Raw genomic sequence first — 26219 nt, 5'->3', positions numbered from 1 at the left:
CCCCGGGCCCCGGGCCGGCCCCGAGGCCCGGCGCGGGGCGCACCCGCGAACTTTGGCAGGGCGGGCACCGGAATCATGGCGGCGGCCGCCGCGCTGCCCCGGGCCGGGACCCGGTGCCCGCCGATCCCGGCCGCCGCGGGCCCCCGGGAGCCGGGGCCGGGCGCGCGGACCCCCAACTTGGCGGCACTTGGGGCGCGGCGCGCGCGGCCCGCGGGGCGCACTCACTCACCGGCGTTGAGGGAGGCGGCGGGCATGTGCGCGGTCAAGTTCGGTTTGTAAGACATCCCCCCGAGCGACGGGGCGCGCCGGGGCGCAGCGGGGCCCGGCCCGCGAGGGCGGCGGCGAAGGCGGCGAGGCCGGGCGGCAGCGAGGCGGCCCTAGCGTCCGTGCGCCCGTCCGTGCGCCCGCCGAGCTCCCGCGCACTTTTTGTTGTTGACGGCTCGGGCCGCACCGGCAAATATGGCCGTCCCTCACCCTGACACCCGCTGCAGTATATCACCCATACATCGGGCGGGCGCGCGGGCGCAAGGGCGGCCGCAAACTTTGAGCGGAGCCAGCGGGGCCGGCCCGGGCCGGGAGGGGGCGGCCCGGCGCGCCGCGGCCCGGCGTCAGGGGGCGGCTCCGCCCGCAGCCGCGCCCCGCGCCTCCGGGCGCGCTCGGCGCCCGCAACTTGGCAAAGTTTCGGGGGCTGGGGTCCCGGCGGCGCCCGAGGCCCGCGTGGGTCCCTTTCTTCTTCTGCGCTGGCGGCGCCTGGAGATTTGTGCTTGTACCAATTATTTAATTTTTTTTTTTTTTTTGTAAGCTAGGTAGGATTGCAGAATTACTTTTTTTCCCCTTGACTGTGGGGGCAGGGATGGAAAATTACCTGGAGAAAATGGTGGCGAGTGGTATTTTTAAGCACGTAGATCATTCCAGACGCCGAGGTCTGGCTACTCCCCAGAATAAGAACCACCAATTCTTGACATTGATTTCAAATAAATTTCATGTCCCTCTCGGTATTAAGTGGTTTTTAACCCCTTGGCGGCCTAGACTCCTTTGAGACTGGGCAAAACCCAGAGGCCTCCTCCCCTGGGAAATACACCCTCACATCTACATAATTTTGCATCTTAACTCATTCAAATATCTAAGAAGCGCCTACTATGTGCCGGGCACTGTTCCCGGCGCTAAGGGTACCAGAATAAACTTGACAAAAGTTTTCTCTCTCCTGGATTTTACATTGCAATTTTTGATCCTCCTCCGACAGACCCCAGCCGACTTCTCAGATCTGATACGCAATCATCAAATGCATTTTGCATTAGATGATGAAGCTTTTGAAGGTGTTATTTCTTGGAGTTCTGCTTTATTATTACTTTTTAAATTTTTATTTATTTATTTACTTTGGCTGCGTTGGGTCTTCGTTGCTGTGCGCAGGCTTTCTCTAGTTGCGGTGAGCAGAGTCCACTCTTTGTTGCAGTGCACGGGCTTCTCATCGCGGTGGCTTCTCTTGTTGCTGAGCACGGGCTCTAGGCACACGGGCTTCAGTAGTTGTGGCACGTGGGCTCAGTAGTTGTGGCTAACAGGCTGTAGAGCGCAGGCTCAGCAGTTGTGGCGCACAGGCTTAGTTGCTCCCCAGCATGTGGGATCTTCCCCAACCAGGGCTCAAACTCATGTGTACCCTGCATTGGCAGGCAGATTCTTAACCACTGCGCCACTGGGGAAGTCCAGAGTTCTGCTTTAAATAGTAAATCTTGTCAAAATACACAAGATGCCCACCCTTTTCTGCCTTTTTTAATCGCCATGCTTTGCAGATTTCTTGATTAGCCATAGACATTCAGATACATCTGAATCTAGTGAGGAAGGCCTCAACCTCTTTGCCTGAGGGAAGGGATACCACCAATTCCTTCCCTCGGTCCCTTTAGGATTGAAGGTACAGGCAACACCCCCTTCCCAGAACCCCTTGTGGTCAGCTTTAGGCTGATTCAGCCAAGGATGCTCAGTGAAATTTTATTTCACAGATAAATTAATATCACCCTTTCCTACCCTGCTCCCAGGGGACCAATAGTCTAGAGTAGCACTGTCCAATAGAAAAGTATTGCAAGCCACATATAATTTAAAAGTTTTAGTAGTCACATTTTAGAAAGTAAAAAGAACTGGTGAAATTAATCTTTATATTTAACACAGTATATCCAGAAACAGTATGATATTGATATATAATGAATATAAAGCAATTATTAAGATATTTTCTTTTTATAATACTAAGTCTTCAAAACCCAGCATGTATTTTACCTTTACAGCTCATCCTAATTCAAACTGGCCACATTTCAAGTGCTTGGTAGCCACAATAGCTAGTGGCTTTCCTACTGGACCAGTTCGGGGCTAGAAGCTATAAGCAGAGGGCTCACAGGCTGACAGACCTTGGTATTACTTCTGGCTCCATCACCTATTCGCTGTTGGACTAAGCCTCCATTTCCTTGGGGCAAGAATCCAGATCTCAGTGGCCTGCTTCAGTCCCTTCTACAGATGTGTGGGCTATTCTCTTTCCATATTGTATTTTTACCATGATGCCCCCTCACTGATCATCATTGGAAAATATTTTTCCTTTTGTTTTTAATTGAGACCTAGTTCACTTAGTATAAAATTCACCCTTTAAAAATATACAATTCAGCGGGACTTAGTATAAGAACAGAGTTGTGCAATCATCACAACTATCTAATTCTAGAACAATTCTGTCATCCCCAAAGGAAACCTAACAGCAGTAACTCCCCATTCTCCACTACCCATAGCTTTGGGCAACTGCTAATCTACTTTCTACGTCTAGTTACAGACCTATTCTGGACATTTCATATGCATAGAATCAGTTACAACACATGCATGGCCTCTTTCACTTAGCGTAATACTTTCAAGGTCCATCCATGTTGTAACATGTATCAGGACTTTGTTCCTTTTTATGGCTGAATAATATTCCATTGTATAAACAGACCACATTTTGTTTATCCATTCATTAGCTGATGGACATTGTTTGTTTCCACTTTTTGACTATTATGAATAAAGCTACTATGAACATTTATATACAAGTTTTGTGAACATGTTTTCAATTTGGGGTTTATATAACCAGGACTGGAATTGCTGGGTTACATAGTAACTCTATGTTTAACTTTCTGAGGAACTGCCACACTTCTTTCCATAGTGACTATATCATTTTATATTCCCAACAGCAATGTATAAATTTTCCAATTTCTCCATATCCTCACCAACACCTTTACTATCTGGCTGTTTTTTGTTTGTTTGTTTGTTTTTTTAATTTTTGGCTGCGTCGAGTCTTTGTTGCTGCACGCAGGCTTTCTCTAGTTGTGGTTAGCGGGGGCTACTCTTCGTTGTGGTGCACGGAGCTCTCATTGCAGTGGCTTCTCTTGCTGTGGAGCACGGGCTCTAGGTGCATGGGCTTCAGTAGTTGTGGCACATGGGCTCAGTAGTTGTGGCACGTGGGCTCTAGAGCGCAGACTCAGTAGTTGTGACCCACAGGCTTACCTGCTCCGCGGCATGTGGGATCTTCCCGGACCAGCGCTTGAACCCGTGTCCCCTGCATTGGGAGGTGGATTCTAAACCACTGCGCCAGCAGGGAAGCCCATATCTGGCTTTTTTATCTGAGGCATTCTAGTGGGTGTGAACTGGAATCTCATGGTTTTGATTTGCATTTCTTTAATGAATGATGTTGAGTTTCTTTTCATGTGCTTACTGGCCATTTGTGTATCTTCTTTGGAGAAACATCTATTCCAATCCTTTACCCATTTTTTAACTTGAGTTTTTATGTTAAGTTGAAAGACTTCTTTATTCTGGATACTTGTCCCTTCTCAGATTTATAGTTTGCAAATATTTTCTCCCATTCTGTGGGCTATCTTTTCATTTTCTTGATAGGGTCCTTTGATACACAAAAGTTTTTATTTATTTATTTATTTTGGCCACACTGCGCAGCTTGTGGGATTTTAGTTCCCCCGACCAGGGATCAAACCCAGGCCCTTGGCAATGAGAGCGTGGAGTCCTAACCACTGGACCGCCAGGGAATTCCGCAAAAGTTTTAAATTTTGATAAAGTCCAACGTATCTATTTTTAAATTTTTATTTGCTTGTGTTTTAGTACCATATCTTGTTCAAGGTTATGAAGTTTCACCTAAGTTTTCTTCAAATAGTTTTTATAGTTTTTTTTCTTATATTTAGGTCTTTGATCCATTTTTAGTTAATTTTTGTGTATGAAGTGTGTCCAGATTCTTTTTTTTTTTTTTTGCGGTATGTGGGCCTCTCACTGCTGTGGCCTCTCCCGTTGCGAAGCACAGGCTCCGGACACGCAGGCTCAGCGGCCATGGCTCACGGGCCCAGCTGCTCCACGGCATGTGGGATCCTCCCGGACCGGGACACGAACCCGCGTCCCCTGCATCGGCAGGCGGACTCTCAACCACTGCACCACCAGGGAAGCCCCAGATTCATTCTTTCATGTGGATATCCAGTTGTCTCCGTACCATTTGTTGAAAAGCTTATTATTCTTTCCCCATTGCATGGTCTTGACACCTTTGTTGAAAATCAACTGACGATGAATATGAGTTTATTTCTGGACTCTCAATTCTATTCCATCGATCTATGGAATCTATCCTTGTGTCGGTATTCCACTGATTCGATTACTGTAGCTTTGGGGTAAGCTTTGAATTCAGGAAGTGTGAGTGCTCCAACTTTATATTTCTTTGTCAAGATTATTTTGGCTATTCTGGGTCCTTTGCATTTCCCTATGAATTTTAGGATCAGCTTGTCCTTTTTCGCAAAAAAAAAAAAAAACCCAAAAAAAACCCAAAGACAAAAAATACAGTTGGGGCTTCCCTGGTGGCGCAGTGGTTAAGAATCCACCGGCCAATGCAGAGGACACAGGTTCGAGCCCTGGTCCGGGAAGATCCCACATGCCGTGGAACAATTAAGCCCGTGTGCCACAACTACTGAGCCCGTGCTCTAGAGCCCGCGAGCCACTGCTACTAAGCCCACGTGCCACAACTACTGAAGCCCGCGGGCCTAGAGCCTGTGCTCCACAACAAAAGAAGCCACCACAGTGAGAAGCCCACTCACCGCAACGAAGAGTAGCCCCTGCTCGCCGCAGCCAGAGAAAGCCTGTGCACAGTAACGAAGACCCAACACAGCCAAATAAATTAATAATTAATTTAATGTATTAAAAAAATTAGTTGGAATTTTGATAGAGCTTGTATTAAATCTGTATCAAGTTAGGGAGTACTGCAATCTTAATTTCAATGTTAAGTCTTCCAATCCATGAATATCGTCTTTCCATTCATTTAGGTCTTCTTTAATTTCAACAATTTTTCAGTTTTCAGTGTACAAGTCCTGTACTTCTTTGGTTTACTGTATTCCTAAGTATTTCATTATTTTTGATGCTATTGTAAATGGAAGTTACTTAATTTTTGGATAGTTTATCTCTAGTGTGTAGAAATACAACTGATTTTTCTATACTGTCTTGTATCCTGCCACTTTCCTGAACTCACTTTTTAGCTGTTAATAGCTGTTTTGTGTCGGCATGGAGATTCTTTAGGGTCCTCTATATATAAGATCATGTCATCTGCAAATTAGAGAGTTTTAGCTCTCCCTTTCCAAATGGGATGCCTTTTCTTTCTTTTCCTTGCCAAACAGCCCTGACTAGAGCCTCCAGAACAGCACTGGATAGAAGCGGTAAGAGCAGACATCCTTGTCTTGTTCCTGATCTTAGGGGCAAAGATTTTAGTTTTTCACCATTAAGTGTGATGTTCACTGTGGGCTTTTCATAGATGTCTTTTATCAAGTTGAGGGTGGACCCTTCTCTTCCTAGTTTGTTGAGTGTTTTCATCATGAAAGAGTTGGATTTTGTCAAATGCTTTTTCTGCACCTATTGAGATCATGTGGGGTTTTTTCCCCTTTATTCAACAAATAGTTATCAAGAGTCTGAGTGTCAGGCACTATTCTAGGGGCAGCAGAGGAAGACCATCCCCATGTCGTGATGAAGCTTATCATTCCAGGCATGGCAGCCCCATTTAGCTGTCCCCTCTTACCTCACCACACTGGAGCCTTGCCTCTCACTAGTTATTCTTCTTCAGGCCAGACTGGATTATGACCCTGGTGCTTGTTCATTCCCACGTCCGAGCCTTCGTTACACCACCGTGCCCTTGTGTTCCACTTGGCCAACTCCTGCTCACCCGTCAAAGCCCAGCTCAACTATCCCCACCTCTGAAAAGACTTCCCTGCCTGGCTGCCCCTCTGCTAATGCCCGCTATTGTATTTAACCTGGTCAGTCTCCTTCATGAGTCTGAGCCACCTGAAGGAAAGAACTGCATCCTCGAATGTCTAGTCAAGGCATATAGAACATTCCATAAAGGGCCTCGCTGTGCTCCTAGAAATGAGAGAAAGCAAGATCAATTCTCATTTGCAGGCGGTACTCCTGTTCTCAACCTTCTTCCTGCTCACAATTCACTTTCCATTAACAGATGTGTTAGCTTCCTGGGGTTGCCATAACTAATTACTACTAACTGGTGGCTTAAAACAACAGAGACTTATTTGCTCTCAGTTCTGGAGGCCAGAAGTCTGAAATCAAGGTATGGGCTGGGCCACACTCCCTCTGAAGGCTCTAAGGGACGATCCTTTGCCTCTTCCAGCTCTGGTGGCTCCATGCATTCTGTGGCTGCGGCTGCATCCCTCCAGCTCTGCCTTCAGATGGCCACCTTCTCTGTCTTCTCCCTGTCTCTTCTAAGAACACTTGTCATTGGATTGAGGACCCACCTTAATCCAGGATGATGTCATCTCAAGATCCTTAAATTAATTACATGTGCAAAGACCTTTTTTCCCAAAAAGGTCACATTTACAGATTCCAGGTGGACATATCTTCTTAATTTTTTTTTTTGAGGAGGGGTAGGGGAGCACTATTCAATCCACTACAACAGGCTTCAAAAAAGGATCCGGGGCTTCCCTGGTGGCGCAGTGGTTGAGAGTCCGCCCGCCGATGCAGGGGACACGGGTTCATGCCCTGGTCCAGGAAGATCCCACATGCCGCGGAGCAGCTGGGCCCGTGAGCCATGGCCGCTGGGCCTGCGCATCCAGAGCCTGTGCTCCGCAACGGGAGAGGCCACAACAGTGAGAGGCCTGCGTACCGAAAAAAGAAAAAAAGGATCCGGATTTTTTTCCCTTTCTCCTCTGAGAGTTAAAACCCCTGAAAAGGGGAAAAACACCATTCCTAGTGTCTCCACTAAAAACATCTGTGTGAAACTCCCTCAAATAGGTCCCTTTATTTTTTTTCAGCAAAGAAAGATTTATTGCTGAAAGATTTTTCAGCAAAGAAACGGGTGGCTTGGGCTCAAAAACCCTGAACTCCAAATAGGTCCCTTTAAATGAGTGGTTTTAGAAGGATCTAGAATGGTCCCTTATTAGTTTAATGGACATGTCACAGAGTGGCTTGCCAGGGATTAGAGGCAGATGAAGGAGAAGGAGGAGCCTAGTGAAAGAGCTTGGCCTGCAAGAACCTCAGGAGATAAATTTTAGTTCTGGATCCACCATGAACCTCTCTTTAGGCCTCAAATAACTTGTTTAACCTACCCGGGCCTTAGTTTCATCTATAAGACTACGGAGGTTGAACGGGATGAAGCTCTAAGAATTCTCAAAACGCCAACATCCTAAGAAGGCAGACAGACAACACACGTGCCATTTTCTCTAAGAAAAAACGTCAGCCCGGGAAGGCCTTGAAATCATTTTGATACTGTTTCCATCACCATTCTGGGGCAATCAGCTCCAAAGTGGGGTGCACCTGCCTCACATGGTAAGAAGGGTGATTCACAGGAGGGAATATTAGAATTCCTGTTTATGCAGGATTTACCACATACATATTAGCACAGAAGCACACATAGGACTTATAAATAACTTAAACAATAGTGGAAGTATACTCAGAAACACTTATTAGAACATGTGACCAAAAAAGCTTGGAGACCACTGACTGAAGAAACTAGCTAAGTAAGGCAATCAGACCGAACAGTTTGACAACCAGACAAGTTGTGGGTGAAGTGTCGTGATTAAATCAGCAGTCAGTGACTCCAGTGTGGTTTATATCCTCAGGACAGTAAAACCATACTTTATATCAAGTTGTTTTTTTAAAAAAATAAATTTATTTATTTTATTTGTTTATCTTTGGCTATGCTGGGTCTTTGTTGCTGCACGCGGGCTTTCTCTAGTTGCGGCGAGCGGGGGCTACTCTTTGTTGAGGTGCTCAGGCTTCTCATTGCGGTGGCTTCTCTTGCTGCTGTGCACAGGCTCTATGCACGTGGGCTTCAGTAGTTGTGCCACACGGGCTCAGTATTTGTGGCTCGCGGGCTCTAGAGCACAGGCTCAGTAGTTGTGGCGCACAGGCTTAGTTGCTCAGCAGCATGTGGGATCTTCCCAGACCAAGGATCGAACCTGTGGCGCCTGCAATGGCAGGCGTATTCTTAACCACTGCGCAACCAGGGAAGCCCGAAAGTTTGTTTCTTAAGTCTGATCTACGATAGACAGAAAATCAAAAATGGGGCATGCAGGGACTTCCCATGGTCCAGTGGTAAAGAATCCACCTTTCAAGGCAGGGAACACAGGTTCAATCCCTGGTCCAGGAACTAAGATCCCACATGCCGCGGGGCAACTAAGCCTGTGCGCCACAACTACCAAGCTCACGTGCCACCAAGTACAGAGCCCACAAGCCCTGGAGCCTGCACACCACAGCTACAGAGCCCGCGCACCCTGGAGCCTGCATGCTACAACTAGAGAAGAGAAAACCCACACGCCATATCTAGAGAGAAGCCCGCGTGCTGCAACCAAGACCCGAGGCAGCCAAATAAAGAAAGAAATGGGGCACGCAAACATTTGAGGACATAATAAACATCTTTTCATATCAATACCTCTGAACAGAAAACACACATGTAAAAACGAACCGTGGGAAAAGAAAGCCCAACAGAAAATCCAGCATTACTGCAGAAATTGAGAGCACTCTAGAACTTATCTTGATCTAGGCCTAAAGAGGAAAAAGGGGATTCTAGAGACCTCTTATGGCTCTCAACAGTGGACATCTTCACAAAACACCTAAATTTCTACTGAAGGTTCATGAATTTCTCAATTTCCTACAATTAATAATTTATTCTAATTTGGATTTCTCCAGTAATTGCACATCAATCTTTGTGAAAATGAATCTTGCCTACAACCAAAGATAAACAACAGAAGCTAGAGCATTTTTTGCGATACTCAAAAATTTACCCTCTAAAGTTCCCCAAGAAAGGATACTGAAGAAACTGGCGAGAATGGCTGCCTTGGAAAGAAGAACGGGGGCCAAGCGGGAGGAGGAGAGAGCGCAAACGTTCACTGTTGGTTCTCATCTGCCTGTTGACTTCTGTCAGGTGTTGGTATTACTTATTCAAGTAAACTACCAATCAAAAACATAAAAATTAAGTATCCCAGACTAATTTGGTGTCCACCTAGCCATCCTACCTTTGCATGCTACCTGGTGGTAATTCTTAGGTGGATGGTGATTTGGAACCAGCAGTGTGGCACTCGCCTCTCCTAACCCAACGATGCACTTGACGCCCAGAGTGGGCAGCTTTCAGAGGACGAAGCCAACTTGCTGAGAGTTGGGCTCTAAAAATAAACATTTTGCACATTTCTTTTAGCCTCTTTTCTCTCCATAAAGGCCTCCACAGATGGCTTCTTTACATCATGCTCTCAAATGACTAGCTGATAAATATTCATACTTATGGAAATTGTATTGTACATACTCCAAACCCCCAACCAGTTAAAGTTTGTATTTTCTGTTATCTCAAGGGTGGTGCCCCCTTGCTCATGGGTCTTTTCCTCCGTAAAACACACACAAATTTGTGCGCGCACACACACAGATCAGACACCAGCTTTTGCCTCTGGATGATTAATTTGCTTAGAGGCGATTTTGACCCTCAGGAGGACATTAGGCCATGTCTGGAGACATTTTGGATTTCCATAACTGGGGGGTGCAGGGTACACAGTGTGTACTACTGGCACCTAGTGGGTGGAAGCAGGGATGCTGCTCTACACCCTACAATGCACAGGACGGTCCCCACATCACCCCACTCTCTGCAAAGAATGGCCCAGCCCAAATGTCAACGGTGCTGAGGCCCTGGGACACACAACGTGAGGCTGAAAGCAGACTGGATTACAGATTAAAACACTGAAGGGGAACAAGGTCAAAGCAAACCGGAACCGTAACAGAAAAACTCAGTGGGGACAGTGGAGGCTCTACATGAAGTCTGGCCTCTCGTTTCTTATTCAAATTAATCCTCAATTTATTAAGGTTATATATTCAAGAACAAGTTTCCTTTCAATCTTCAAGCATGACTTAGAAATATTTTAGGAAAACTTTAGTTAAAATGTAAAACACTCCCCCCCTTTCACTTGTTCTTCAATTAATGCTCAATTATCTCACGTATTTGGCAGAGACTAAATTTCCCTAAATGTAAACACCGTTTACAAATTTGATTAAATTCCTTTAAGCATTTCCAGCTACAAACTGAACAGGACTCTCTCAAGCATTTCAAACCCCACAAACAAAAGACTCGCAAACAAGCCAGACTCCAAACATTTACAAAATGCCTTTGTCCGTGTCTAGAGGACAGTGGCATGGACTCCTGGCCCAGACTGCCCCTTGCTGGTTCCCTGACCTCTGTGCCCATCTCACCTGTAAAGTGAGAGCGCCAGCACTCATACGGCATAGGGGCAGGGAGGTTTAAACACACACACACACACACACACACACACACACTCAGGGCAAAGGGATCTACTCACTGTTCTGGGTGTCCTGTGGTGTCTTCTCTCCTGTTCATTCCCAATTTCTCTAGCTTCCCAAGCCCAGTGCAAGGAGCTGACTGGATCTCTTGTCAGGTCATTACTTCTCCATCGATGAGCCCCAGGGCTCACCACACTCCCTTCTCTCCATCCACGGCAGCCTCCTCAAGGCAGGCTGGTGCCAGTGGACGGCCGGTCACCTCCTGGGCCCCCATCAGGCACCCAGCATCCCTAATGTCTCCTTCCTAGCTCCCGCGACCACCGGAACCTTAACTTGCTCGCTCGTTTGCTATCTCTGACATGAGAATAACTACCCACGAGGAGTCTCTACTGAGGACTGCACGTGGCCCGACACAGACACACAGCAGTTGCTTACTAAACACTTAGTGAAGAAACATGAAATACAGGCACTTGGGCTTCCCTGGTGGCGCAGTGGTTAAGAATCCACCTGCCAATGCAGAGGACAGTGTTCGAACCCCAGTCCGGGAAGATCCCACATGCCGCACAGCAACTAAGCCTGTGCACCACAACTACGGAGCGTGCGTTCTAGAGCCCACGTGCCACAACTACTGAGCTCGCATGCCACAACTACTGAAGCCCACGCACCTAGAGCCTGTGCTCCACAGCAAGAGAAGCCACCACAATCAGAAGCCCGTGCGCCGCAACGAAGAGTAGCCCCTGCTCGCCTCAACTAGAGAAAGCCTGCACACAGCAACGAAGACACAACACAGCCAAAAATAAATAGAAGATATACAGTCACGAATTTCCACAAAAATTAGAAACTAAAAGGCTTTTCATCTGAAAACTAGAGGAGGACTGAGGACTACGAAAAGGACTACAGAAAGCACCCCAGTGACTGGCACATGCTATGTTGTCTGCAGTAGTTTCCGTTTTGTTTTTTCTTAAGCAGAGCTCCAATCTTAAGACTCACAGACTGGATGGCTGTGCACCATCAGGAATGAATTCTAAATAGGAAGCCTCATACCCCCAAGTCCTCCAACACTCGTGGCACCTTTCAGGGAGGACACCCCATGACCCAAGCCCCCCAGCCTGGGCACCCAGTGCTGACTCACTGAAGCTCTGCAGCAGCACGGACATTTCTGACTCTAACAAATGCTGGGTTGCATTTTCTCCACATCGTGAGAAGTCTTCTAGAATTCATTTAAAATAAAACACCAACATAAAAGAAGTCCGAGCCCCCAACGGAAAGAAGCTCTCTAGGTGAGCGTGGTTGCCCTGACACAGCTTAAAGGGGTGCTCAGAACCCAGACAAAGAAAATACACAGAGAAAAGCAGCATATTAGCCAGTTTAATTTATTTAAGAATCTTACAAAAAAAGGAAAAAAAAAACCCAGAAAAAAATCAAAAGACACAACAAAAAACCTAAATACAGAATTCGTTACGCTTCATGGTTGATCGTTTTTACTTGCAAGGGTATAAACCTCGCTAAATGCAGCCAATACATTTTTATTGCATGAGACCCAATTTTTTAAGTTACAAATCAAAACGGTCAGAACAATCGTTTCTGGACACTCGGTACCGTATGACCACGGAAGGCTGAAGCAGTGCAGTATCACCGGAACGGCGCGTACCCTGCACACGCTGACGGACATTCAAAACAGAGGAGCAATATAAAAAGAGAGATTTTAAAAAAGAGAACAGAACAGAAACAACCAGAAGAGTTTACATCCACCTTTGTTTCAAATTGTCTTTGGATTCCATCATATGTTGTCTCAAGATGCACCATGTCAGATCAGTAAAGGAAGGAAGATCTATGCCTACGTATAAAAGTATCCTTTGCTCAGCAGAGGTAGAACCTGGCAAAAGTTTTATTGCAGAGATACAGCGTACCTCTTCCCACCTCTCATGGTTGATGGTAGATACAAGTGGTTATTGAAAAATAATATCAGTAGTTTGCAAATTCAGTATAAACCATGAACAGGATGATTTTTTCTGATGGAGGTGAGACTGCAATGTGCTACGTAGAAAAAAAGCTCTCTGCCCCGTAAAGTGGAAGTCAGAAAGAAGGCTGAAGCTTCTTTATCCTCTTCAGTGCCACAAATACTGTCACAGCAAAAAGGCCCTCAGGACAGGGTGGGAGGAAAAGCCAGGGAGTTCTCACTAAGGGGCCTGCGGACTGACCCTCAGCCCCAAGGAGGCCTGACCTGCAAGTATCAAAGAGAACTGACGTTCCCAGGTGGCACCCCTTGCTCGACTCTGCACTACAAGGGTGTAGTCTTAGCCTCATGGTGTCCTGATGGCTGCTGCTCCACGGGCGCCAGAGGAGGAAAACCGGGCAGGACGTGTTGGGACAGGGATTCCCACTGGAGCTCTCCTCTGAAAGGCCCCGTTTCATGACAAATTAGGTTCCTAAGACTTACCTAAATGCAGACAACTTTTAAATTTCAGTAAGTCTACGAAGTTCAGTAGTAACGAGAGAAACATGTACACGAATGAAGGCCCAAGAAAGGCTCACGGCTATCTTTCCTGAAAGTTAAGGAGGAAGATTTTCTTAAAAGTGCAAAATCTGTAAGTAAAAATGCAATGTTTGCCTCCCTGGTGATGATTACCACCACTTTTGTGAGCCACCCCTGGGTCTGCCCTACTGGCAACACTAATCCAATCATTAAGAATGCCTTGATCCAGCTCAGCTCCTAGCTTTACAGCCAATCTAGTCAAGATCAATTCACCAGTTCACTGGTGGCGGGATAGCCCAGCAGATCCTACCAGCCAGTCCCTCCACAGTTAACTGGCTGTTTTACCCTCAGCACAGAATCAACCCTTGAGCTGAAGGCTCATGGAAGCCTCCACAGCAGTTGTGCTGCTTGATTCCGGAGGACAACTGTCCCTTAAAGGACATTCTCTAATGTCATCTGTCAGCATGGACACCAGCATGTACCAGGTCTGTCTCCACTCCTGCTATAAATATCCTTAACTGGTGGGAGCAGAAGCAGATTACCCATGCTCACTGGAAAGTAAGCTTCTGATTGTTACTTGCAGGCTAAAAGTACACGCTGGACTTCTTAAAGAAACAGAAAATCTGCAGCAGTAGCAGGTCATAAATCACTGTTCAGATCTGCAAGATTTTCCTCTCAGCTGGAAACCCACAAGGATGAAGGATTTGGTGCAGGCCTGAAAAATTGCAAGGGTAGGAACAAGTGGGGTTTACTGAAGAGCAAGTTTGATCCCAAATGCACTGAAGAAGTTAGAGGAGCTTAAAGGAAGTCTTGGGAAGAAATTTTTTAGGTGAAAACATGAGGCTCACTATAGCTTCCAAAGAGGAACATAAATGAGCATAACTAGTCATATAATGACAGTATAAGAAATTGCACTCAAGTACATTCCCCCCAATACAATGCATTGCACACAGTAATAAAAATGCAAAACACAATCAGGCATGTTGAAAAATATTAACACAAAACAGACACAGGAATTCTATAGTAAAGATGCAAAACCGAATTCTAAAATATATGAACAAATTCAACTAAGAAGTTTTTCATACGTTTCTACATCCAAGAAAAAGAAACAAATTGTAAGAAGCCCCCTATGGGAAGTCAAGAAAAGAATAAATAGGATTGAAGGGAGGAGGGAAAAGAGAAAAACAAGCTGGTGGCGTCCCAATTTACAAGAAATATTTACATTCAGAATTCAAAAACAACTCAACATTTCTATATATACACATTATGTACATATATATATATAAGTACAGCATAAAATCAGAAGGTGGGTTTTGGATTTCACCTCAAGTACGCAGAAAAAAAATTACTAGCTAGCTCGAGTTGCAGGTATCTATAGATGTGTTTCCTTCACTTATATGCCCTTAAAAGACACTGCCTTTGTACTAGACAACTGACATCCAATGAGGACTTTTTACAAATGGCTTTTGCTCGCAGCTGTAGCCATGACATGGACTGCCTGCTGCATATTCCAGCAGCAAAGCGTGCACAGTGAGCGTGCGAGGTGTGGTGTTAGCCAAGGAGACTCCAGACATAGAGAAAGGATAGTCAACAAATGCCTACTGTCCCTGGGATGCCTGCACTAACCGAACATCTGTTAACTGCATACCGGTCTAACAGCGACTCTTATGTAGCACCATTCTTAGAAACTATCAAATATCATTCAGGTACATTTTTATTTTATTTTTTCAGGTACATTTTTAAAATGAGAGTATTTAGATAGGGACCTCCCTCTTAATATCTGATCAAGAAAAGGACCCAAGTGAAAAACACTTTTCCTCTGCTCCTACTTTCATAAACTGAAATGCATCAATCATTTCTAATCTATTGCTTTTTTCCCCCTCCTGCTAAACTGGAAAGTGGAGGGGACTGGGGAAAGGCTCCCATTATACAACGTTAAGTGTCTGGTACCCTTTCTCGTCATGCCTGTTAGAAGTTGCTCTAATAGCATCACATGGAGATTAGCAAATGAATGCCCCAGTGGCTACAGACAGAAACTTATGCTTCTAGAATATTATATACCCCTGGAGCTTGGTAATCTAGAACTTTCACCATTACAGATGAAGCAGAATACAAGTAAAAGGTTTACTGTTACAACTCAAAAAGGTTTCTGAAGTGCTAGCTGGATTGGAATAAATATATATATATATATATACACACACATACACACAACACTACATTGCTTTGGATGCAGGTTCTTGCTAACTTATATACAGATGCAAAGAAAAGATAATGAAGAGTGTATCGGCAATTTAGCAGCAAAAAGGGAAAATTGCTTAAGATATTTACGTTTTCATCAAGTGTGTTTAAAAATACCTTATTAATACTTTTAGGAATTCATATCGTTGATAACTATCTGGATTATCCCACTAAACTGCAGCTTGTGGTAGGGAAGGTGCTAAATTAGGGGAACACTAACCCCCCCCGCCAATACCATCTGAGCAGCTCTGGACTGGGAAAGTGGTTTTCAGTACAATCGGCACTGTAAACTCTGAAAACACTAACGTGACTTGTAATCAAATCTTTGTGCTCTGAGCCATATTGCTAAAAAGGGAGAAAAGGCATTACAGAGGCCAAATGGACTCACATCAGGTTCAACAAGGTCCCTGGGTTCAGAGGTGGCATTCAGATCCTGAAATACAAGGATCTGTTGTACAGAAGTTAGCTGTTGTTGAGACTTGATTTTTTGACAGAGGAGGACCTTGAATGCTGGGTTTTCCCATGTTGACCAACCTAAAACTTGCTGACTTGGGTAAGGGCACAGTGTTAAAGGTCATGTGTTCACCTCCAGAGAGGAGGATGGGAAGCAGACTGCCAGCGCTCACATGCACACCACACCACGATAAGCATGTGCACGTGGCACCTCAGCTCCCCATCCATTTACACGGCTGCCTTTCTGAGGTCTACTTTGAGAGTTTTCAGAGGCCTTATTTCTGGACTTTTTTTTAAAAAAGCAAAACAAAGCTGTTCTACAAAGAACAGAACATACATATATCCCCCTTTGTAACAAGATAGCTATTCCAAGAGCAAACATTACATCATAAATTGTGAGGGTCAACTAACTGCATGCTAAAGAATCCTCACACTGAAGCTGCTTGGAAAAAACCATAACCTGCTAAAAAAGATACTCCCACACACAAAAAAGGGAAGTTGGGCCAAGCCTCCAAGAGGGAGTCTCTTTTCCCCAACCCTGCCATTTTGTCTCACTGGAGGTAACAGGCTTGTAATGCTTCCCCCTCCACAGCTCTATTTCACCTTGGGATGTTGATGGAAGCTGACTGGGCTCCTGATTTAAAAACAGAAGAACTAACTGGGAAGTTTTGGTGCAGGGGAACAATTCTGCTCTTGACTGCCAGCTGGGTCTAGTGGCCCTAACAAGGGACATTGGTTGATATTCATATGGATCACTGCCTGAGATATAAGGACTAGACTGAGGATAAAAGTTGCATCCACTGGGCAAAATATGCCAAAGAACAGAAATTATTCTCCATTTGTTCCTTTAGGCGTCTAGAATAAATAAATCCAAAGAAAGAAAACTTATGGTAAACGTGACATAACCAAACTCAGCCTTGAAGAAACACAAGAGGATGATAGCCCTAGCTTTCCCATCACTTAACATATATCTCACCTAATTCTGCAAGAAGTTTAGAAAGTTACAAAGGAGAACAGTTCAACTTGAGAAACTTTCAAAAGTACTATCATTTTACCCCTTCCTCAACACCATTTCAATTTTGAGGGGTAGGTTTTAAACCAAAATATAAGGCTACCTGGAATGTTGAGCAACACGCAAGTTCTGCAGCATCCCCATCACAGACTACTTTTGAAGGTGGTGAGGGCCTAAACAAGAGTCCACTTCTGCTTAGTATAATAACTTTTTATTTGACATCTACAAGATTGTGGTATCTTGCAGCTTTTGACCAGGTTTATACAATCTCAGTTTTTCAATAGTGCAACCTGTGCAAGCAAAAAAAAAAAAGGAAAGGAAACAAAAAGACCAACTGTCCCCTCGCTTGTTTTTATAAACATCTATTATAGGCGAAACAAAACTTACCCATATTATAGATAAGTGTCTATTCACATTTGTACATTACCATTTTTAACAGCTTGAGATAAACTCTACAATGTCTTACAACACATTAAACAATATTCAAGTTACTGGGTAACAACAATAACAACAAGAAATAAACATACAGCAGAAGCCTCAAGTGTTTCCTCATTGTCTAGTTTACAACTCAAGTACGGTTTCCATTTTTAAGAGTGACAAAGCAAATTAAGATAACGAAGTAAAAAAAAAAGAAAGATTGTTTGCAAGACGGAAGCCAATTTGTACTTCTTTCTAAAACTATCTTTAAGTTAAGAAAAATGTAATTTTAAGAAAAGCAGGCTTGTAGCCATTTTTGCAGCACACATTAGGAATACTATTAATACATTAAAATTAACTTTTAAGAGTTTTATCACCAAAAAATGTATGTACTCATTACCTTGACAAGAAACCTGGGGCAGGGAGAATGGGAGAAGGTGATTTCGCAGGGTTTGAAGCAATACCAAGTTATAAACACTATAAAAATGCAATAAACAATGCTGTACATCTACAAATGTTTCTCTCCGTTACTTGACTTCTGTGTTAATCTTGTTTACGCATGCTTTCAAAGACATGCACTGTCAGAACAAAAACTAGAAAAAGAACCTGAATGCATGATATGTAACCTTTCATTTCATGCTTTAATAAACCTATTGTTTTAATAAGTTGGAAAAAGAAACCAATATATATTTTCTCTATTTATAGACTCAAAACACATGCATCCGGGGATAAGTCCCCCAGCAATGGCATGGATGTACTGCGTTAACCCTGAGCACTGTATAACATAAAAGTAAAGCCAGTTTGGGAAGTTCCAAGCATTTTTAAACCAATTATGGTTCGTAGCTTTTAACAAACTCACAAACAGACAGACTGACACACACACGCACATACCCCTCTGCTCACCCAAAGTAAAAGCATACGGTAAGTACCATGGGAAAAGCACGAGGAAAGACATATGTACCACCATCGGCACTGCTGATTTTCAGTTTTGCTATCTATTCCAGGTTTGTCCTTATTCCCAAAAAATTAACTAGAGAGAGAGCACAACTGAAAAAAAATTATAATTCTTTGGAAACTGTCCCTGATTTTTATGCAAATGATATGCTTCAACAGCATTTCATATACATCCATGTTGAAACCTGTCTGTTCTTATGCGTTGCTCAAATTGGCGATGCTCTGGGGGTGACGCTGCTGCCAGAGCTGTTTCTGCTGGACTGCAAGCTGTTGAGACTGGTCTGAAGTTGACAGGAGATTTATAAGAGGAGACACACAATTTGCAGGAATGATCAAACCTGCAATTAGAAAACAAGAATTTATAAAGGCTGCTTCCCAGAGAAACCACACTGTTTTACAGCTTCATAGCAAATTCCAAATGAAGTATAATATTAAGTTTAATGAATAAGACTCCACAAAAAAACTAAAAACCTAATAACTGAACTGGCCCCTTCAGAAGTAGCCCAATTCCTCAGCAGCGTCACCCACAAATACCTGAGCACATGCATGTGTCTAGTGCAACACCATCTTCTTGCTGAAGCAACAGAAGGCCAAGTACAGTACCTTCCTATCTACTATCTTTGAAGCTCCACAAATGTATGCAAGCACCACCTTCTTTGGCATGTACTAATGTACCAAAGAGACTACAGAATAGTGGCTGCAAATTCAAATGCATACTGAAGCAGTAACTTCTAAGTGGCACAGTGTGGAAGTCAGCAAACTAGAGAGTATATATATCCTGGGTAAGGGAACTTTAACTCCTCCCATGTGGGAACAGGGGCTCAATGTTCCAAGCTTCTCTGTTGTTGCTGCTGCTGTTGTTGTTTTGAAGATAGAAATCCAGTCTTCTGATTTTTTTTAATAAATTTATTTATTTTATTTATTTATTTTTGGCTGCGCTGGGTCTTTGTTGTTGCACACAGGGTTTCTCTAGTTGCGGCAAGCGGGGGCTACTCTTCATCGTGGTGCGGTGGCTTCTCTTGTTGTGGAGCGTGGGCTCTAGGCACATGGGCTTCAGTAGTTGCAGCACGTGGGCTCAGCAGTTGTGGCTTGCAGGCTCTAGAGTGCAGGCTCAGTAGTTGTGGCGCATGGGATTGGTTGCTCCGTAGCGTGTGGGATCTTCCCGGACCAGGGCTCGAACCCGTGCCCCCTGCACTGGCAGGCAGATTCTTAACCACTGCACCAGCAGGGAAGCCCACAATCTTTTGATTTTTAAAAGGTGGCAACTAACTCAATTGAAATCTCGCAACCAAAAATACTTGAGGATCAAAAAAATGTCCATGGACTGACTAGCCCACAGGCTACCAATGTGCAACCCAGGATACAGAGAAAGGTTGTTGCAAAAGAAACAAAGACAATGTGACAAGGGAAAGTGCAATAACTGGGTGGATTTCCGTGAGGCCTGTCATTGAGGGAACAGTGGGAGCGGTTAGCCTGGTCTCCCTTGCTCCCTGCAGGACTCCAGTCCATCCTCTGTGCACAGCGGCTTTGACTTCCATAGTCTCAGTGTGGCACAATGAACATAAAGACTTCAGAGAATCCTTAGTCTTCACACCAGGGAGCCTGCACAGATGTCAACAGTGAGGGAGGGGAGCAAGAGCACCGAGGGCAGCATAAAATCACAACCACATCAGGATTTCAGCCAGAGCCAACTACACCCATTCAAAAGCTTAACTACTGTTTATCCTTTTAAGAACATAACATAAAGCAAGCTCTACCCCACCACTAGAATAGATAGATGCTAAGATTCTAAGACGTTAGAAGCAAAATAAGAAAAACACAGGACCTGATCTTTCTTCTCAAGGCTCAAACCAAAAAAAAAATTAAAACTCACCTACAATCCGCTGTCCATCCTCTGTTCTTAGCCGAACTATCTGCATTTTCACGTTTGTGCCACTGACAGATGCGAGAACACCCTCGACTTTTGTCCAGACACTCAGTACTGAGCCACATAATACATAGTATGTGCGGCAACGAAGACCTATTTCACAAACTAATCCCAAACTTGCTTTTTTGCAATTGCCACGCCTAGGATAGATAATAAGGGAAAAAATGTATATGTGCGTGCGCGCGCGCGCACGCACACACACACACACACACACACACACACACACACACACACACAGGCCCACAAGGTCTACCCTAATTTCAAATGGAAAACGCCCTACCGTCATTCACCTTTACTGATAAAATTTGTAGACTGCAGTCCTTCTGACATATTGGATTATGTCCAACTTAAGGTATCACTACTGATTTTAAAATTAGTTATTTCTTGGGCCTGACTCCCTTATAAAAGGGCTGATTTATTGGTCTTGATATCCATTTAAGCATTTGTCATTTTAATATCCATTAGTTTACTGTATTAATGTCAGTTTATAAAATAATCCTGCCAGTTATTTCTATAGTATTAAACTACCAATATACAGTTCTAAATCATGTAAGTGGAAAAGCCCTCAGCAAATAAACAAAAGCAAATTTATCTACCTACATGTGTCTAAATAAAAACCTAGCTAAAATTCATCTATATCCTGTATCCCTTTTCAAAAAGTGGGCCAGATAGTCCATTTTCATGCCCTGAATGAACATAATGACTTGAGAACACCTCTGGCTAGCCTAGTAGCACAGCAGGATCAGCTCCAGGGCTCAACAACAAAGTTTCTAGTGCTGTTAACTATTTGAGGTACCTCTGTGGTTTCCTAGAAGTTCCCTAGCCTTAAAAATAAAACTGATTTGGGACACCAATAAAACTTTGGAGGAAGGAAAAAATAAAGGAAGGGAAGGAAGGAGAGGAGAAAGAAAAAGTCTCAACCCTAAGAATGATAGTTAAGTCCATGCTGGCAGACAACATTTGGTTGGAAGTAACAAAGCATCAGTGGGGAGACCTAAAACAGTGCATGGTCCAGAGACTTCCAACAAGTACCTCTGCTTAAAGGAACACCACCGAGCAATTGATAATCTGCTTATGTACTTATAGGGACAGATAGCTAAAGAATGAAGGGGTGTTTAAATTAAATCTTGATTATACTTTGGAATATATGATGAGAAAAATGAAAACTAACCAATAAGCATGAGTACAAGTATCTGCAGATGAATTATACTGATCTAACCAGTGGACCAGGGCATCGTCTGAGACTACCTGTGAAAATAAGACAAAAATTTCATTGAAAAGGTATTGTTTTAAACAAACTGGTTGCCTAATTTGGTCTCTAAAGCCAACTTAAAACCATCTTTATATAGAAAACATGGTCTTCACTACTGCCTGCATTTGAATGCTATCCATAAAGCTCTGCCATGAGGTTTTTCCCATGTAATGAATATTTCAAATAGTTAACTTAATTATAATTGTTTGCAAGTAAAAACGGCTAGAAATAATAGTAATATAAGGTAATACTAACAACAAAATAACATAGTAAAGTTAGGAAAAACAGATTATCACTGTTTTTCCAGAAATTATTGCAAAATATAAACACAGCTGTTCACAGTAAAACCAAGAGTTGGTGGGAAGGAATTTCAGTCTTGTACATCTTCCCTTTATTTAAAAAATTCTAATTTTTGTAGTTAGCACTATAGAAACTTCCTTTGCTGATAACATAAAAGCTGTTTCAAATAATCATCTTTCGGTTTCCTAACAGTTGATAACATTAAGACTGGGATATTAATTTAACAAGAGTTGATAAAACTTTTTCTGAAAACAATTTTCCAGTAATCAAATAGGAAAAATTGACAATTTACATATAAACATAAACATAGTTGCAATATATTATTATAAAACAAGTATTTATATGTAACATCATGTACAAATGGAAAAATACCTTCTTATATTTCTTTTTTAGATCAGCATAAATTTCTAATTTGAGCTGTTTCCCAGTATTTGGTCTATAAACTAAGAAAAGCTTCTTTTTAGGATTCACTTCTTTAACTAAGATGGCAGTTTTCTTGTTGTTTCTTATCTATTAAAAATAAATAAATAAATAGATGAGGAAATATAAAGATTCAATACTGCACACTTTAAGACATGCTTGCTTTTTGTACCATCACAACACCAAAGCCAAATGAGTATGTAAATACAAAACTGTGTGAAAGGATAACACCTGCTGTGTAACCGACTTGAACAAGGTCTCACCAAAGTGAAGGCTGATGGACCTTATCTCTGAGGCAAGACAATCTTTAGAAAATTGTGTTGAGTAATAAGACTTAAAGCACGATGTCCAGTAGAGACAATTTTGCTTCCTCTAGTCCAGGAAACTGGACTCGCAGCCTCAACAGGCTCAGAGGTATGTGAGGTAAGAATCTAGGTAGTGGGCAGGAAGGGTCTTCACAGGAAATAATTTTACCTCTACTTTATGTTACTCTCCTTCAAGTTACAATGAAATATATAACCTTCGAGATAATGCCTTTTGATCACCCACAGTCCTCTGAATCCATCTACTCCATCAGTGCTACAACCTATTCCTATGGTTGTGTGACGGCAAAATATCACATGAAATATCACAAATTCATCTGTAAATGGTAACGCTGTAACAGGAGAAAGCCAAATGCTGAACAAATAATACATAAATATGATGCAGAAGTGGAAGAAAACGAAGCATTAGACAAATGATGGAATTTGTTTTATTTTAAAAATTTTTTAAAAGTTGGACTTTATGAGAGGAACCCTGAGATTTGTAAAAAGCCCCATTTAACGCAAGGAAAAATAAGATTGGGAAAATTAGTATTTCTTTTGAAGAATGGTGCAACAATTTCAAAGCAACAGTCTCTGGAGCAAAACTGAAGGAAAAAGAAAAGTTTCAAAGGTATTTTCCCAGCTCCTCTACAAAATAAATCATTTGCTAAATAAGCTACTACCTTCTTTAAATTTTATTTTATTTTTGCGGTACGTGGGCCTCTCACTGCCGTGGCCTCTCCCGTTGTGGAGCACAGGCTCTGGACGCGCAGGCTCAGTGGCCATGGCTCACAAGCCCAGCCGCTCCGCGGCATGTGGGATCTTCCCGGACCGGGGCACGAACCTGTGTCCCTTGCATCGGCAGGCGGACTCTCAACCACTGCGCCACCAGGGAAGCCCTACTACCTTTTTATATTAAGATAATTCTTACGCTGATAAAAGGACCTAATATTTTACTTTTCTCTTCATTGATACTAAAGATCCTTCGTCTTTTACTTGTTCAAATAATTTGAAACATTGTTTATATAATTACTGGAAAATCTATGAAACAAAAGTTAAGTGAAAAATACATTTAAAATTTTGTATCAGCTGATGTGAAATTCTCTAGCTAACTATACTTCAAGGCAGTGTTTAAAGCGCATAGCAGTGTGATCTATCTTGACAGTGCCAGGTTAATTCATTGTAACTATAAAATAAATCATCACACTACAGTGGAATTAAAAGTGATTCTGACATGGCTTTCCTAATGTCAACACACGTTAAACACACGGCAAGTTGAAACTGCTTGCTGCTGAGGCGGCTCAATGAAGGAGGCTACAGCTTCTTGGAAGGATGTCTCTTCCAAGGTCCTCACTCGTCACAACCAGCTGCCTGCGGCCGTGCAGCAGAGAGTAGTAACAAAGGACAACGCTACCACATCCTTTCACTCAAGGGAAACTGGTGTGGATCAGCATTTTCATCAAAATCTACCAGTGCCTCAATTTGGCAATAATTTTCAAGTGAAAAAAATATAACCGGGCTTCCCTGGTGGTGCAGTGGTTGAGGGTCCGCCTGCCGATGCAGGGGACACGGGTTCACGCCCCGGTCTGGGAAGATCCCACATGCCGCAGAGCGGCTGTGCCTATAAGCCATGGCCACTGGGCCTGCGCGTCCAGAGCCTGTGCTCCGCAACGGGAGAGGCCACAGCAGTGGGAGGCCGGCATACCACAAAAATAAATAAATAAATAAAATAACCAATATCCTATAGGGACCAATCAAAATCCCATCCAACGTCTCAGAGAAATCTGAATAAAAACTAGTGAACTGTATCAGTATCTTGGTTGTGATATTATACTATAGGTTTGTAAAATGTTACCATTGGGAAAACTGGTTTAAAAGGAATTTCTCTGTATTATTTCTTATAACCTCATGAGAATCTACAATAATCTCAATAAGATTTTCAAACACACATACACACACATAAATGCACAACTAGGAGCCAGATCCAGTTTGACAGCTTTGCTATTGAATCAGAGACCAGTAAACCAGGTTTATGGACCAAATGGCTTGAGGCTCCTAAGCTTAAGAATAATTTAAGGAAGGAAGGGAGAAAGTTTCTTAGGAAGGAAAAAAATCCATGCTGTTGAACCTAGGGTCAGGACAGGAATAAAGACCCAGACGTAGAGAATAGACTTGAGGACACGGGGATGGGGTACGGTAAGCCAGGACGAAGTGAGAGAATAGCACTAACATATATACATTACCAAATGTAAAATACATAGCTAGTGGGAAGCAGCTGCATAGCACAGGGAGATCAGCTCGGTGCTTTGTGACCACCTAGACGGGTGGGATAGGGAGGGTGGGAGGGAGGCACAAGAGGGAGGGGATGTGGGGATATACGTATACATATAGCTGATTCACCTTGTTATACAGCAGAAACTAACACAACATTGTAAAGCAATGTTGTAAAGCATTGTATACTCCAATAAACATGTTTTAAAAAAAAAAACAAAAAAAGGAGAGAGAAAGCAGCAACTTAAACTCAGCCAAATCTGCTTGTTACCTTTCCCCTCAATCCTGATACGTCCTTTTACTTGTTCAGTTTTCCCTATCCCATCCTAGCGAGAAACCTCAAGATAATACTAGAAGCCAAGAACAAAGCTGGGGGAAATCATTTTTCAGACTTTTAAGAACTAAACGTTTTCTCCTCCAGGATCTTCAAAAGATTTTTTCCTTTCATTCATACACAGAAAGAAGTAAGTGATCTTAAGATCCAGTGATGCCATTTCTCTGAATCTACTCTAGAGATACACTCACACAGGTACATAAAGAAGCATGTCCTTTGTTAAGAGAGAAAAAATAGAAACAACCTAAAAGTCAATTAATACGACACAGGCTAAATAAACCATAGTATATTCATAACACGGAATACCATGCAACAGCCACAATGAATGAATTAGTCCTATGAGTATCAATACAGAAAGCACTCTGAGACTGACTGTTTAGTGAGAAAGGCAATTCAAAGAACGATCGATACTGTATCATAGAATTGGTGTAAAAAAAATAACCAACAACAAATCAACCACCTAAAACAGTAAATTGTTTCCTATGGCTACAATACATATGCATCAAATGCACAGAAAATGGTCTGGGAGAATAGACACAAAACTGGTTAACGGTAGCTACCTCTGGGAAGGTGGGAAGGGAACCAGGGCTGGGGATGATCAAAAAATTTAGTGTTATCTGTATCTAAATTTTTTCACAAGTGTAATAATGCATTCATGGGTACATAATTCAATTAAAGAATTTAAGAAAAATAAATCCACAAATAGTCAGCAGAGACCACATATTCTCTGGAAAAACCTAAAATCATTACTACCTGACCCCTGACATAAAAAATTTAGGGATTCCTGCTCTAGAGAGCTTATTTATGGTTTCACCCTGCCTGTGGCATCATCATATTTGGTCTCCTTTACGCAGTTCTTGAACCAGGTCTTCATTTACAGTTGGTCACTCCATAAAGGGCTTGGCCAAAAAGTTCGTTCGGGTTTTTGGTACCATCTTACTGAAAACCCGAACGAACTTTTTGGCCAACCCAATATTTGCAAATAAAAAGCAAAATGTGCTACACACACACAAAGCAATATTAGTCACAAAAAGAAATGAAGTTATGACACATTCTACAACATGGACGAACCTTGAAAACATTATGCCGATTGAAAGAAGCCAGA

The 26219-nt window shown here is 43.0% G+C and overlaps 2 protein-coding genes across 3 annotated transcripts in view; both read right to left on the bottom strand.

Annotated features, from left to right (window-relative positions):
* Window positions 1-574, bottom strand: part of CDK2AP1 (cyclin dependent kinase 2 associated protein 1) — a 9861-nt gene extending 9287 nt beyond the window's left edge. The window contains exon 1 of the mRNA XM_007448672.1: window positions 230-574. Coding sequence (XP_007448734.1) covers window positions 230-284 — 55 coding nt within the window. The 5' untranslated portion in view covers window positions 285-574. The remainder of the gene's footprint in view (window positions 1-229) is intronic.
* Window positions 575-17132: 16558 nt separating this feature from the next.
* The window catches only part of SBNO1 (strawberry notch homolog 1), a 52950-nt gene continuing 43863 nt past the window's right edge, over window positions 17133-26219 (bottom strand). For both annotated transcript variants that reach the window (XM_007448671.1, XM_007448670.1), the window contains 4 exons: window positions 22160-22297; window positions 21407-21483; window positions 20182-20375; window positions 17133-18646 (listed from right to left, as the gene is read on the bottom strand). In XM_007448671.1, the coding sequence (XP_007448733.1) occupies window positions 18504-18646; window positions 20182-20375; window positions 21407-21483; window positions 22160-22297 (552 nt within the window). In that variant the 3' untranslated portion in view covers window positions 17133-18503. The remainder of the gene's footprint in view (window positions 18647-20181; window positions 20376-21406; window positions 21484-22159; window positions 22298-26219) is intronic.

This window comes from Lipotes vexillifer, unplaced genomic scaffold (assembly GCF_000442215.2).
Source record: "Lipotes vexillifer unplaced genomic scaffold, Lipotes_vexillifer_v1.1 scaffold21, whole genome shotgun sequence".
Lineage (NCBI taxonomy): Eukaryota > Metazoa > Chordata > Mammalia > Artiodactyla > Lipotidae > Lipotes > Lipotes vexillifer.
The sequence above is the reverse complement of the archived record's forward strand: the minus strand, read 5'-3'. Positions and strand labels throughout refer to the sequence as shown.